The 13,089-nt window shown below is 39.1% G+C and overlaps 1 protein-coding gene across 2 annotated transcripts in view; it reads right to left on the bottom strand.

The window, feature by feature from the left end:
• Positions 1-8,079, bottom strand: part of LOC116780374 (contactin-associated protein-like 4) — a 202,069-nt gene extending 193,990 nt beyond the window's left edge. Inside the window, exon 1 of one of the 2 annotated variants that reach the window (XM_032675302.1) lies at positions 7,632-8,079. In XM_032675302.1, the coding sequence (XP_032531193.1) occupies positions 7,632-7,728 (97 nt within the window). In that variant the 5' untranslated portion in view covers positions 7,729-8,079. The remainder of the gene's footprint in view (positions 1-7,631) is intronic. The other variant, XM_032675301.1, reaches the window with a different exon arrangement.
• Between the last annotated feature and the right edge of the window lie 5,010 nt (positions 8,080-13,089).

Below are 13,089 nucleotides of genomic sequence, written 5' to 3'. Positions count from 1 at the left end.
TTAAGTAAAATATAAACATGATAATTGTTACCTCCAAGTCCACACAACATTCTGCCTACCAAAAATAGCAGACCAGTTTGTAGTAAGCACTTAAAAATTTACTCTGAAAAACAGAAAAATTGGACACCAATCCTCCTCTGTGCTTCACAGATTTAATTTGAGATTACTGCCATAGGCTTCAATTGATGAAAGACAACCTACAGAATACTCCATTGAAAAGTGTTGATACCCAATGGTATATATACCATATATATAGTATATATAAACATATATATATATATACACAAACAAAGGACACATAAGTAAGAATGATTAGATACATAGATACAAAACACTGCAGAGTTAAAATTTCAGTAAACTTCAGTTAGTTTAACCCTAGCATTAGAGCTGCATTTTTTTTTACAAAAAAAAAAATAAAGTAAAACATTTTTGTCTTGACAGCATGTTGTGTCTCCTCTATGTTTTATGCTATTTCTCAAATTTAGAGAGGCAGTTTTTGTTATAAACATTTATATAATATATAGTTTACTGAGGCGCATATATCTCTTCTTCAATTTTTAGTTTAGAAGTCATGCATAGACCCTGACTGCCAAAATCACAAGTTATAACTTGCAAGGAGGTTCTATATTCAAGAACTACCAGATCAATCTACCAAAACATTTAACAGCACAAAATACAAGCAACTGCAGAGAAACCTATAACAATCAATGTTATAACTATCTTTCAGCTTTTCCCTTCCTCTTCATAAAACAACTGAAAACCCAGAGGGAAAAGCAACTTGTGACTTTTCTCTTCAGAAATATCTTAAATAAAGCTAATCTGTACTTCTGGAGTCACTGACAGACATGACTATTTTTGTACTTGTTATTTCTTTACCATTCTTAAAAAACTGCCTGGATTGTTCCAGAAAGGAGAGCCCTTTGAATTAGTGATGGACCTCCCAGCTTCCACCTCTTGTTTTCACCATGTTAGCTGAGAGCAACTACCATGAAATAAGGATATTATGGTACTGAGGAGCAGTTCTAACATTCCCACAAAACAGAGCTCACATCCTGTGTGATGCTGCATCCTAAACTCTCAGAACTACAAGTGGCACCAAAGCAAAGGTGTATTTGGGGAGAAAAGAAAAATATTTGAAAGACCTAATGCTTCTTGAGTATTGAAGTGTTCTTTGATTTGCTTGTTCAGAGTAGGGAAGCAGCAGGATTGAGAAGGGATGGGGGAGATATTTGACCCATTTTTTTCTCAGCAAAACTTCTTAGAAGCTGTGAGACTGTGGTTGTTGAAGTTCTTTCAAAAGATGAACCAGTAGAGAGAATACTAGCAAGCACATCACATGAGTTACTGTGCTGAGTTGGGCTGGGGTAGAGTTAATTTTCTTCACAGTGGCTATGTTTTAGATTTGTACTGAACACAGGGTTTATACAGAGATGGTTTTGTTATTGCTCAACAAGGCTTACACAGAGATAAGGATTTTTCTGCTTTTAGTACTTCCAGTGCTGGTGAGGAAGATGGGAAGGAGACACAGCCAGGACAGGTGACCCAACCTGACCAAAGGGGTATTCCAGACCATGTGACATCATGTTTAGTAATAATAATAAATAATATAAAACTGGGGGAAGACAGAGGAAGGAGGGGACATTTGGAGTAATGGTTTTTGCCTTCTCAAATCACCATTAGGAGTGATGGGGCCCTGCTCTCCTGGAGATGGCTGAACAGCTGCCTGGCCACAGGAAGCAGCGAAGAGCTTTTGCTCTTCCTATTCACAGAATCCCAGAATATTCTGAGTTGGAAGGGACCCACAAGGATCATTAAATCCAACTCTTCTCAACCCATGAGTTTACTAGCTCTCACCCTTCCAATTCTCTCCCTGATCCTGCTGTTTGGGGAGTGACTGGCTGCACGGTGCTTGATTGATGCCTGGGGTTAAACAGCAACAGTCCTCTAAATGTGTGACAAACTATTTGTTTGGGTTTTTTTCCTACTGCAACGAAGAAATATTCAGAAAAAAAAACTAAATTTGAGCACATATACAACAAAGAGAAGCATACATGATTTTGAGAGACGTAGGCAATTGGATACATCAGCTTAGCTAAAGGTTGACTTTCTTGTGAATGAATATAGATGTATGCTTACATCTACTTATTACATAAGAAAGAAAGCAGAATGGCCATGACTGAAGATGTGAAGTTCTTTCATCTGGAACTTCTGACTGGTGTTTAACTAAAATACAGTACATCCTACAGTATACTTCTGAAAAAGCTGGCAGTCCACGGCTTGGACAGGGTCACTCTGTGCTGGGTCAGGAACTGGCTGGAGGGCCGGGCCCAGAGAGTGGTGGGGAATGGAGCTGCATCCAGTTGGGATCCAGTGGTGTCCCCAGGGATCAGTGCTGGGCCCAGTCCTGTTTAATATCTTTACTGATGATCTGGATGAGGGGACTGAGTCCACATCAGCAAATTTGGAGATGACACCAAGCTGGGGGGGAGTCGATCAGCTGGAAGGCAGGAGGGCTCTGCAGAGGGACCTGGACAGGCTGGATCCATGGGCTGATTCCAACGGGATGAGGTTCAACCAGGCCAAGGGCCGGGTCCTGCACTTTGGCCACAACAACCCCCTGCAGCCCCACGGGCTGGGACAGAGGGGCTGGAGAGCAGCCAGGCAGGAAGGGAGCTGGGAGTGGGGATGGACAGGGAGCTGAACAGGAGCCAGAGTGTGCCCAGGGGGACAAGAAGGCCAATGGATCCTGGCCTGGATCAGGAACAGTGTGGCCAACAGGTCCAAGGAAGTGATTCTTGCCCTGGACTCAGCACTGGTGAGGCCACCCCTGAGTGCTGTGTCCAGTTCTGGGCCCTCAGCTCAGGAAGGACATTGAGGGGCTGGAGCAGGTCCAGATGAGAGCAACGAGGCTGGGGAAGGGACTGGAGCACAAGTGCTGTGAGGAGAGGCTGAGGGAGCTGGGGCTGTTCAGCCTGGAGAAGAGGAGGCTCAGGGGAGACCTCCTCACTCTGCAACTCCCTGACAGGAGGGGGGAGCCAGGGGGGGTTGGTCTCTTTTCCCAGGCAACTCTCAGCAAGACAAGAGGGCTGGGTCTTCAGCTGTGCCAGGGGAGATTTAGGTTGGATATTAGAAAGAATTTCTTTGCAGAGAGGGTGCTCAGCCATTGGAATGGGCTGCCCAGGGAAGTGGGGGATTCTCCGTCCCTGGAGGTTTTTAAGATGAGACTGGATGTGGCCTCAGTGCCATGAGCTGGGAACCACAGCGGGGTTGGATCAAGGGTTGGACTTAATGATCTTGGAGGTCCCTTCCAACCCAGCTGATTCTGTGATTCTATGATTCTATGACTCTATGATTCTAACATATGAAGCAAATGTTATTAATAGCACTTAGAATATATTTTACATATAATGTACTGCATTTTATTCCTATGGTTGAGTCTGTCCTACTTTGAGGTGTCATTATTTGTCTGTCACTCTCCTTCAGTCATGATGAAGTTTCCTCTATCCATCCTGAGCTCAGGGACAAGTGTGTTCATGGGAATTTGAAAGCCTAGAGCAATGGGATGTAAATTGTTGATTATACTCAGTGTAATCAACCCAAGGCCTTTCTGTGAATTCTAAGCCTTGAAAGACTGAAAAAAAAAAATTTTTGATAGTTTTTTCTCTTGGTGTTAGTTTAGATTTGATGTTGATACAAGCTTTTGATGTTACTGTACTAAAAACATGCCAAATATATTAGAGATGTCTGTAATGTTTTATTCATGAAAATAATTGCCCAGGGATGGCCTGATCTCTGATGAGGTCTCCATTGCTATCTCATAGTAGAGATAGATAATAATAAACAGAAGATAAATATTAATGAAGCTAAAATAAAATTGAAGAAATGTCTACTTTCTCATTCCCTACAGTTCACATCAATCAAGAACTAATGGTAAAAGAACAACGTCTTAAATTAAATTGGTTTTGATAAACAACACTTTAGTATATTTTTATTGCAATTCCATAAAGTTGCCAGTTAATCTACAGAACTGTTTGGTACCCATGATTAACATCAAAATGATATTAATTTCTAAATTAAGATACAGTATTTTCCTTGTAGCAAGTAATCCCTTCCCTAGGGATATTACATGTACAATGACTTGTATCTCACAGTATAATCAATATATGTATTCGCTCAGTCCTCTATCTGAAAACCTTCATTAATAGTCATTCACTGTCAGCTTTAGAGAGGTATTCTGTTCAAACATTAGCAAGAAATCCCTGATATTTAAAAATAATATCAATTGCAGTCATAGTAGGAATAAAAATAAACACACATTTATAAAAATTGTGATCATCGTAGTACATATATCAAAATGTGAACTAATAAAAGTTTCTGTGAAACTGGAGAGTTTTAACAAAAAGAAGTAGGTATGAAGAGGTGAGAATTTGCGTGGAAAGTCCCTAATTTGTTCTCCTTATTTCCATTCACTGTCAAAATTAACCTTAATAATTTTTGGTCACAGTTGAGTTGATGTGTATAGAAGGTTTAATTACATTTTGTGCAACACTTCAGTTTTAGAGAGTTTTTAAAAAAATACTGCACCTATTGGAGTACCAATTTCTGGCAGGTTTTCAAGGGATGATTTAGTAACTTACTGATTTACAACTGTAGAGCCAGTTCCCAATAAAATAAAAATGTTTCATAGCTCCAGTGGAAAAAAAAAACTTACAGCAGTACTTGCTTTAATACTTCATTTAAAACTCACCCTTGACCTTATACACTTACTTACTCAGTGCACTTCAAACTTCTTTCAACTGGTTTGGAAGTGCAATTCTTTGGGAGGAAGAAAGCATAGGAAACCACTAAGCAGCACTACTGTAGAACTTTTAAAATATTTGAGTTTTCAGCACCAATTATTGCCTCTTTCAGTTGGAAGTGTCACTGTTAATTTTCAGTGCAAGCAAACAAACCCAAAAATAAGACCCTAGAAATTAACTTGCATATTCTAGACGACAGGGTCTGCTACCTCCAGACAACTTAGGAACTTCAAAATGGTTTTACTCAAAAGAGAAACACCGTGGTTCTTTTAAGACAGAAATAATTCCAAACACTTAAATTTTTGATCCAAGAAATGTTCTTTATACAACTGACCTTGTAACACTAACATTGACACTTCAAGGTGAAGTGTAAAGGTCTTTACTTTGGTCTTTTCTTACTGGCAGCTGGTCTGAAGGACAAAGAAAAACTTAGGTGTTCAGGATCTGAGACTACAGAAAGACCCATAAAATTAAAAGAAAAGAAAAATATTAACATAGAGGAAAACTTAAACCCCCTATTTTCTATTTTCTTTGATGATTGGCAGCCTACTGGACATTCTAGCTATCAGAATTCACGAAAGGAAACCAAGCTTTACCTGTTTTGGTAAACATGTTTAAATGCCCTATTGCCAATAGTAAAACCACCTATTGAGAAGGATTTCAATTCTTCTTTAACATCTCAAGAAGAAAGGAGTAAAATAAGTTCAAATGGGTAGATAATGGCTCCAGTATGGATCTCCTGGAATCAGTAATTATGAAAAACCTTTTCTCCTGAGGTAGTTTTACGAATCCTAACACAATGGCAAATTTTATACCGTGATACTTGAGATGGAAACTTCCAAAATAAACTAACTCTTCTACAGAAATTTTCACTTCAAAAATAATATATAAGGGGATTTTTTTCCCCCAGATTAGATATTGAAAATGAATAATATACATTAGACTGGCCAAGTTCTCTTCATATGTTAACACTCAGTCCTTAATCTAAATAATTTTATTCTTCCTACAATAAGTTTCCTTGGCTGTAGCATGGGTGAGAGTTCTTATATTTTCAGATCAGGTGAATGTTTTCTCATAGGAGCTAGGACTTATTCCTAAATAAAAATACTATACATTTCTGTATATTAGTATATATGTGAAAAAAATCTGTTCATTCAATTCAACCATTTGATACTGGAATTGATTTTGGCCTGTTTTTGACACGTATTGAGAAAGCCAGTAGCAGATGTATTTCATACTTGATATGTTTTATCCTTCAGAATCCTGCTTTGGAAAGCTTCAGCCTCTTCCTCAAACCTTGCTTCCTAAATTGTAAGAGTGACCTCTAGTGCTTTACAGCTCTGCTGTGTGATGCAAGTCTTTTTTTGCAATGGTTTTAATATGCCTCCCTGTAAGCAACTGATTTAGTTTTGTGCATAGTGCCAAATGCTATTAATGTGCAATTCAATTATCATGGTCTTGTGAAAATGGATGTATTCATAAACCGTACAATGCAGAATGATGAAGAGAATTAAAGCTGTGACTGGATTGCAGCAGAGTGTTTAACAAGAGGAACTTAGTATTCATGTTTAGGGCTACACTATGCTCTTGAGTATCAAATGAGATATCATTACTGAATGACAGCACAAGATCATTTTGGTGCTGCAATGTGAGTGTCTGGCTCATGGGAGCATGTTTAGTTTACAAACCATCCATATGTAAAACCCTAGACTAGAGATCCATGGAGCGCTCCAAACTTCTCTGCCACTGCTCAAATGTTTCCAGGGAGCTATCTCTTGCCACTGGGCTGTAAGGTTATTCCTGAACATTCCTCCTTGCTTTGGCATGCACTTTCTTCCCACAGAAGCATTGCTCCTGCCCTCCCCATTCCTGTGATGCACAACCAGTGCCTTAACACGAAGGGCAGAAAACATGTTCAGTTCAGGTTATGAGCATCTGGCATTTAGGCTACTGTACTACCACAGAACACAAAATGAAATCCTTCAGCTTGTTCAACCTGAATCAAAGGGAACAAGAATAACTGAGATCTATTACTGAATTATAAAAGCCTTGAAAATTAGTTGCTTAGTAAGTAAGTTTTTTATTTTATTTTTTTTTAATTTAAAGATAATTAATCTAATTCAGCACTGAAAGCAGGCATTTTCAGATACATATATAATTTGCCTCCTAGGGACCAGACTGCCTTTAAAACTGTAACCACTATCTTTATTTTGTGATACCACCCTACTGGCTAACTCACTTAAAAAAAAAAAAAAAACTTTCCACTGGAACAGTTAGCATTCTCCTCTTTATTCATGCATGAACAATACTCCCTAAATGATGAATGCAGAGACCTTAAACTCTTGCTGTCCACATTTTTTCCTTGTTGTATTTCTACTGCTTTTGAACTGCACTGTGATTGCCATTAAAGTTGAGTGACAGCTTAATTCAGAAGATGCGGATACCAGCTTTCAAAATTTTCAATTGCTAAAAACCAAGCTGAAACACTACACAATAGAAGTCTGCCAGTAATTTCCATGTAAGATACAATTCCTCGGAAAATGCTGCACTTAGAAAACAAAAATGAAAATCGGGCTGAACATGCATCCCTCAGTAAAATGTTGCTTTCAGACACTCTTACACTGTAAGCTTTATAAACAATATTCTGTACATATACTCATGGCAAAAATCTATAGAAGGATTTTTGAACATTTTCAGGCTGTCAGCCTGCTGTCATGATTTCAAAGCATAAACACCTGTCTCAAAAATAATATTTACTCTTAATGCAAATAAAATACCCCAGAAGTTTTCAAAACACTCCGGATTGAGTTTTAAATCATATGCAATACTCACATTTATTCCCTGCCAGTGCCATGTGCCGGTGATGAACAGACAGGAGAAACAACAGCTTCAAGAAGATTTCAGTGACAGAATCCATGTTCACGTTCATTGAGGTACCCAAAAGAATCAGAGTATTCGGAAACAGCTGCTCTGTACTTCAGTGTTGCTCCTGCCGCTTCCCGCTGCCTCTCTCTGCCTCTTCTCGCAGTGCTTCCCAGGGGCCAGAACAACCTCAGCCCGACGCGCTCCGCATCCCCCCGCACACGCACGGAACACCTCCGGACCTGCCCCCCCTCCCGCAGCGGCGGTCCCCGGGGAGCGGCAGCGAGACAATCTCTCCTCCGGTGTGTCACGGGAGCACTCGGGCTGCGCTGCCCGGCTCCCGGCACACGGCTCCCGACGGGAGCTGCACACCCCTGGCGGAGGCAGCCGGGAATCGCGGGGCTCCAGACAATGAGGCAGCGCTGCCCCCCGGCCCCTGCCCTTCCCCTGCTGCTGGGGGGGGCGGCGGGAGCATCCGCTGTGCCTGCTGCCCTTCCTCCTCCCGCTTTATCTCGCAGCCGGATTTTTTTTTTTTTTTTTTACACTTTCAGCCGCAAAAGCGTCACAAGTTGTGGTCTCTCGAAGGGGAGGAGGAGGAAAGCGTTTTGCCTGTAGTGGAGAACCTGAGCCTGCGACTAAAGAGCAGCCTGCCTTCACTTGCGAAGTGAGCGCAGGACTGACTGATCAGCTGCCCCTCAGGGGGAGGCACCATCAGTGTCCCTGGTGGGCTTTACTACTACTGATACCGTCATTAAAGAATTACATTCTCAACTTATAGGAGTATCTATAATATAAACATATGATCACGCCTAGCTTTCCCAAAATACTTTAACCCCCAAATACCAACTTACAGCATTTTGCTTCCCATACTTTCCCAGAGCAAGAGCTGTTTTTAAACCGTCCTAATGTTTCTATTTGGGTTATGCTGGGAAACAGCTTCATTTGGGAAAGAGCTTCAGAAGAATTTTAAGTCATTGTGTTTAAACTATATCCTAAAAGTGTGTGGGTTTGGTTGGTTGGTTGGTTTTTGGTTGATTGGCTGGGTTTTGTTTCATTGTTGTTGGGGTTTTTTTAATTATTTTTGCAAAACAAGCTAAATTACTATGTTAACTACAGAAAAGTTATTTCTCAAGTATGAGAAACGAACTGTCTATTAGCAAACTTAAGACTAATGAAGGTAAAGGCTGCATTAAAGGGCCACATCAATGGTTCCATTGCTGCTCCTTCTGCAGTTCTGTATGGACTGTCTATATTTTGGAACAATTTACTATGACGATGCACAAAAAAAGACATACCTAGTTACTGTGAGGTGCATAAACAGCAGACTTAGCAATTATAGATGCAGCCCAATAGTTCAGACTTTGTCTTCCCACTTCATGTGAACTGTCCAGCAGCCCCAATATACAAACAGGGTTTTCCATCCAAAACGACACCGGTGTCTTGTGGGTCAGACAGTAGACATCATGTTGCTGAGGGTCTCTCTTGCATTTTTCAGTCTATGGAATTTTCTGCAGGTTGACATGTAGAACTGTTTGGTATCATGAATAACTGTGGGATAGAGATGAATGCTAATTAAGCTCCAGAAGCTTCTGAACTTTAGTTGTTTATTTAAATCATCTTCCTTGGCCCTTGAAGAATGCTCTTATTCAACCATAGAAGGAAGAGTAAGATTTGTTTTCGTTTCATGCAACCTCAGCTGAACTAAGTTGTGTTACAAAAATGTATCCAAGGCTCAGCGAAAACAACTAAAATAAAAATACTAAAAAGTATTTTGAAAGGTGATTAATGCAGGCTTTTGTCACACTCTTTTAAAAACAGCAAATCAGCATGATTAAGATAAAAAAGGTCTATTTCTAAACTTTTATACTGGGTAGAAAATTTCAGGGGAAGTCAGTAATCTACTATGCAGCCAGTCTTCCACTTCTCCATGTCAACTTTTATTTGAATAAAAATGCATGGAGAAACTGTATTAAAAATTATGTGAATCATAACCCGCCTTCTAGCTCTCCTAAATCATCCTTTAAATTCCAAATGCTGTTTCCAGATTTTAGTACAACCATAGAGTCACTTGTCCATAAGTTGGATTTCTTTGTTATATAGTTCCTTGAGTTAATATTGACCTTCCAACTAAATTAATGTGAGCATAAAAATGTTCCTTGTGCTGCATCCCATCTCTAAAGAATATCCCATGAGATGGTCCTTGACTCTGCAGCTAGACAAAATTTCATGCTTAAAAATAGGACAAATATCACATAAAATCTCGGCAAGGACTTTCAATATAATGATGTTCTTTAGGATTAGCTCCAAGATCCCCAGGGCTTTGAATTAGGAAGAATTATTATTCTGGTAATGCAATGCAAATTCAGTAAAAAGGCCAGTGCCCTTGTGGGTAAATATTTGTCTTATAAAATAGCTTACAGTCACCAAAATGGAACATCTAACAAAGAAAGGTCATAAGGTTTGGGGGGTTTTTTTTGGCTGAATTGCATGCAAATATATACATGGATATAATGTACTTTTTTAGTTATGGAAAAGCCAGTCTTAGAACTAAATAATATGCTGAACTGTGTATATATGTTGCTTTTTAAACAGAGAGAATTACAGAAGTCTATACAGTCCATATCTAGAATATCAAGATAATAATCTAATTTATCCAGGGATGAATTTGTAGTATCTAGAAAGGTCATAAAATAGCATAGCCTGACTCACCCAGAATATTGCAACCTCATCTCTGCTTTTGCATCATATCTCCCTTCTGCGTCCATGAAATGTTTTTGCTCACATAATCTTAAACGTTTTTGCTCACATAATCTTATCTCTCTATTCCAGCATCTCATTTCCCATTTCTCTTCCATACAGTGTCCAAGTTTGTCATCAACTTCTGGGCTCCTCTTTGTGGAGAAGCATGGACAAGTCTTTCCCATTTTTACAAGCCTCTTTGCCAACTGTTATTTTTTTGTATCCCTCACTCTTGCGGTGCTTTGTTTTCCTTCTCATATCTTGCTTTTGAAATTTCCCCTGCATGCCAAAAAGCCTATTAATTTTATTTGTATTTGAATTGTAAAATTTTGTCCATTTGATTTGATAAAGGATTTTTCCCAGTAGGTCTTCATATATGTATTATTTAGAAAGACTGCAAGTTCCCCAGAACAACAACTGTGTTGTGTTATAAATTAATCCTCACAGCTGAAACACTTGAAAAATTTAGTTGTACAAAACTTGAATCATTTGATTTGGGTATTGCCAACCTTTTTCTTAGCAGACTAAAACTAATAGAAATTGTTCCTCCTCAAAATTATTCTCACTGTGACTTTTTGTATATAAAGAAGAAGCATTTTTCAATTCATGCTAACCATACTCCTGGTACTACTGTGATCTGCTTTTTAATTGTAAACCAATTCAAAATAAGGTGAAGACAAAAGACAGTTATAAGCTATGAGCTAGGGAATGAGCTTTCTTTTGCCTCTGGTAGAAAGTTAGCTTTACAAGAGAACAACTGTTTTCAGTGTATCATCGTTATTCATTACGTGTTATTTGATGAAAGCAAAAGTCATAATTGAATATTTACTTGCAAAGCACAAAAATAGAAGTATGCAAAGTCAACAGCATCCATACTGGCTGACTGAAAATATTGACTTTAATCCTTCCCAGTAAATTCCTCCTTCCCACAAAGTCCTCAGAAGCCATCAACCAAACTAGGAATTAGCTATTCACTTACTACCTTCTGCACCTAACCTCTGACTAGCTCAGCTCCATCAGGCCAACATTTCCTATCCAACCAGCTGTGACACTGGGTCGTTATTTCAGGGGACTTGGAAAGAGGGAAACCTTTCAAACCTTCCTGTTCTTCTTTCCCAGTCAGTTTCTTTGGTCCCCTCCTCTGCCTCATGGAGGTTAACCCTCCTTCCACTGCCACCTACTGCAGTTTTATTGGTATTACAGGTTTCTCTTTACAGTATCTAGTCGTGTAACGCAGCTGGAGAATGTGTCTTTTTAATGCAAACCGAACTCTTTCAAGATCATGTAAAATCTGCTTCCCAACACTGTGAGCAACCCTGAAGAAAAAGACCGCTGTAATTGTCTGCAGAGGACTGCAGAGAGCAGAAATGCACAAATATAAATCAAAAATAAATTAACAGAACCACATACATAGTGCCAGGTACACTAATAATGATACTTGTGAAGTTTTTAAAGTCATTTTTTTAAAAAAAAATAAAATTCATATCCACTTAATACTGCTACACGTTTTGTTTTTTTTTTAATCACAAATCTCTGTAACAGGAAAAGCAAAGTAGTGTAATTACTAGTCTGAACAGTGTTTTTTGGTTCTCTGGGGGTTTTTGGTAGTTTTTGGATTTGGGTTTTCTTATTTGTTAGTTTGTTTGGTTTGGTTTGCTTTACTTTGTTTTGGAGTGGTTTTTTTTGCTTTGGTTTTTGTTTTTGTTTTTTTCCACTAGGGTCAAGATAGTACAGTTTGCCTTCTTATTGCAAAGCTGCAAATTTCCATCCAGGGTTTATTGTTAAAAGGAGAGGGAGTGGAAGCCATCTGTGTATGGCTCATTTTGCCATTTATTGTAGCTACATATGACTTCACTAGGGATTTTAAACCTTTTTTTTTTCTCAGATGAGACACATGAGACGGAGGAAAAAAAACAGAGCAGATATGGCTCTACGTAGCTACACAAGAATTCATGCCTTTAACACTATCGTAAATCTGGGTTTAAAGGTTGGAACAAGATGTGTGGCCGTGTAGTTTATCTGCTGCTGCTGTCTGACCATCCAGGTTTTTCACCTGAAAGGATGCCATGAAAATCCTGGGGAAAACTTTTTTTTTGAGATTTTGTAAAGAAAATTCCTCTCAGCCCTCGTGAATCTTCTCATTTCACTGTTAAGGGTTTTATTGTTTTCCTTAGTAAACACTCTGTGTATTGTGGCTCCCAATACAGGAAACCACAGTCTCAATACAGGGCACTGGAAAATGAATTAATGCATAGAATCCTAGAATCATTAAGGCTGGAAAAGACCTCTAAAATCATTGAGTCCAACCATTAACATCTTTATCTTTATATCATATCCACAAGTGCCATGTCCACACATCCTCTGAAAAATTCCAGGCATGATCAATACATCATTTCCCCTTGGAAGCCAGTTCCAATGTTTGACCACCACTGGAGTGACGAAAATTTTCCTAATATCCAGTGTAGCCCTTCCCTGGCACAACTTGAGGTTGTTTCCTCTCATCCTATCACTTATTATCTGGGAGAAGGGGTTGACCCTCACCTTGCTGCGACCTCCCTTCAGGTGGTTGCAGAGGGTCATAAGGCCTCAAATATTCTCATAAACATTAAATATTTAATATTAATAATAGTAATAGCAATTGTAATAACAACAATGTCAGTATGAGTATTTTTCACGTCTCACACGGGTA

Source organism: Chiroxiphia lanceolata, chromosome Z (assembly GCF_009829145.1).
Source record: "Chiroxiphia lanceolata isolate bChiLan1 chromosome Z, bChiLan1.pri, whole genome shotgun sequence".
Taxonomy (NCBI): Eukaryota; Metazoa; Chordata; class Aves; order Passeriformes; family Pipridae; genus Chiroxiphia; species Chiroxiphia lanceolata.
Note: the sequence above shows the minus strand (reverse complement) of the source record. Positions and strands in the feature narration are given on the sequence as shown.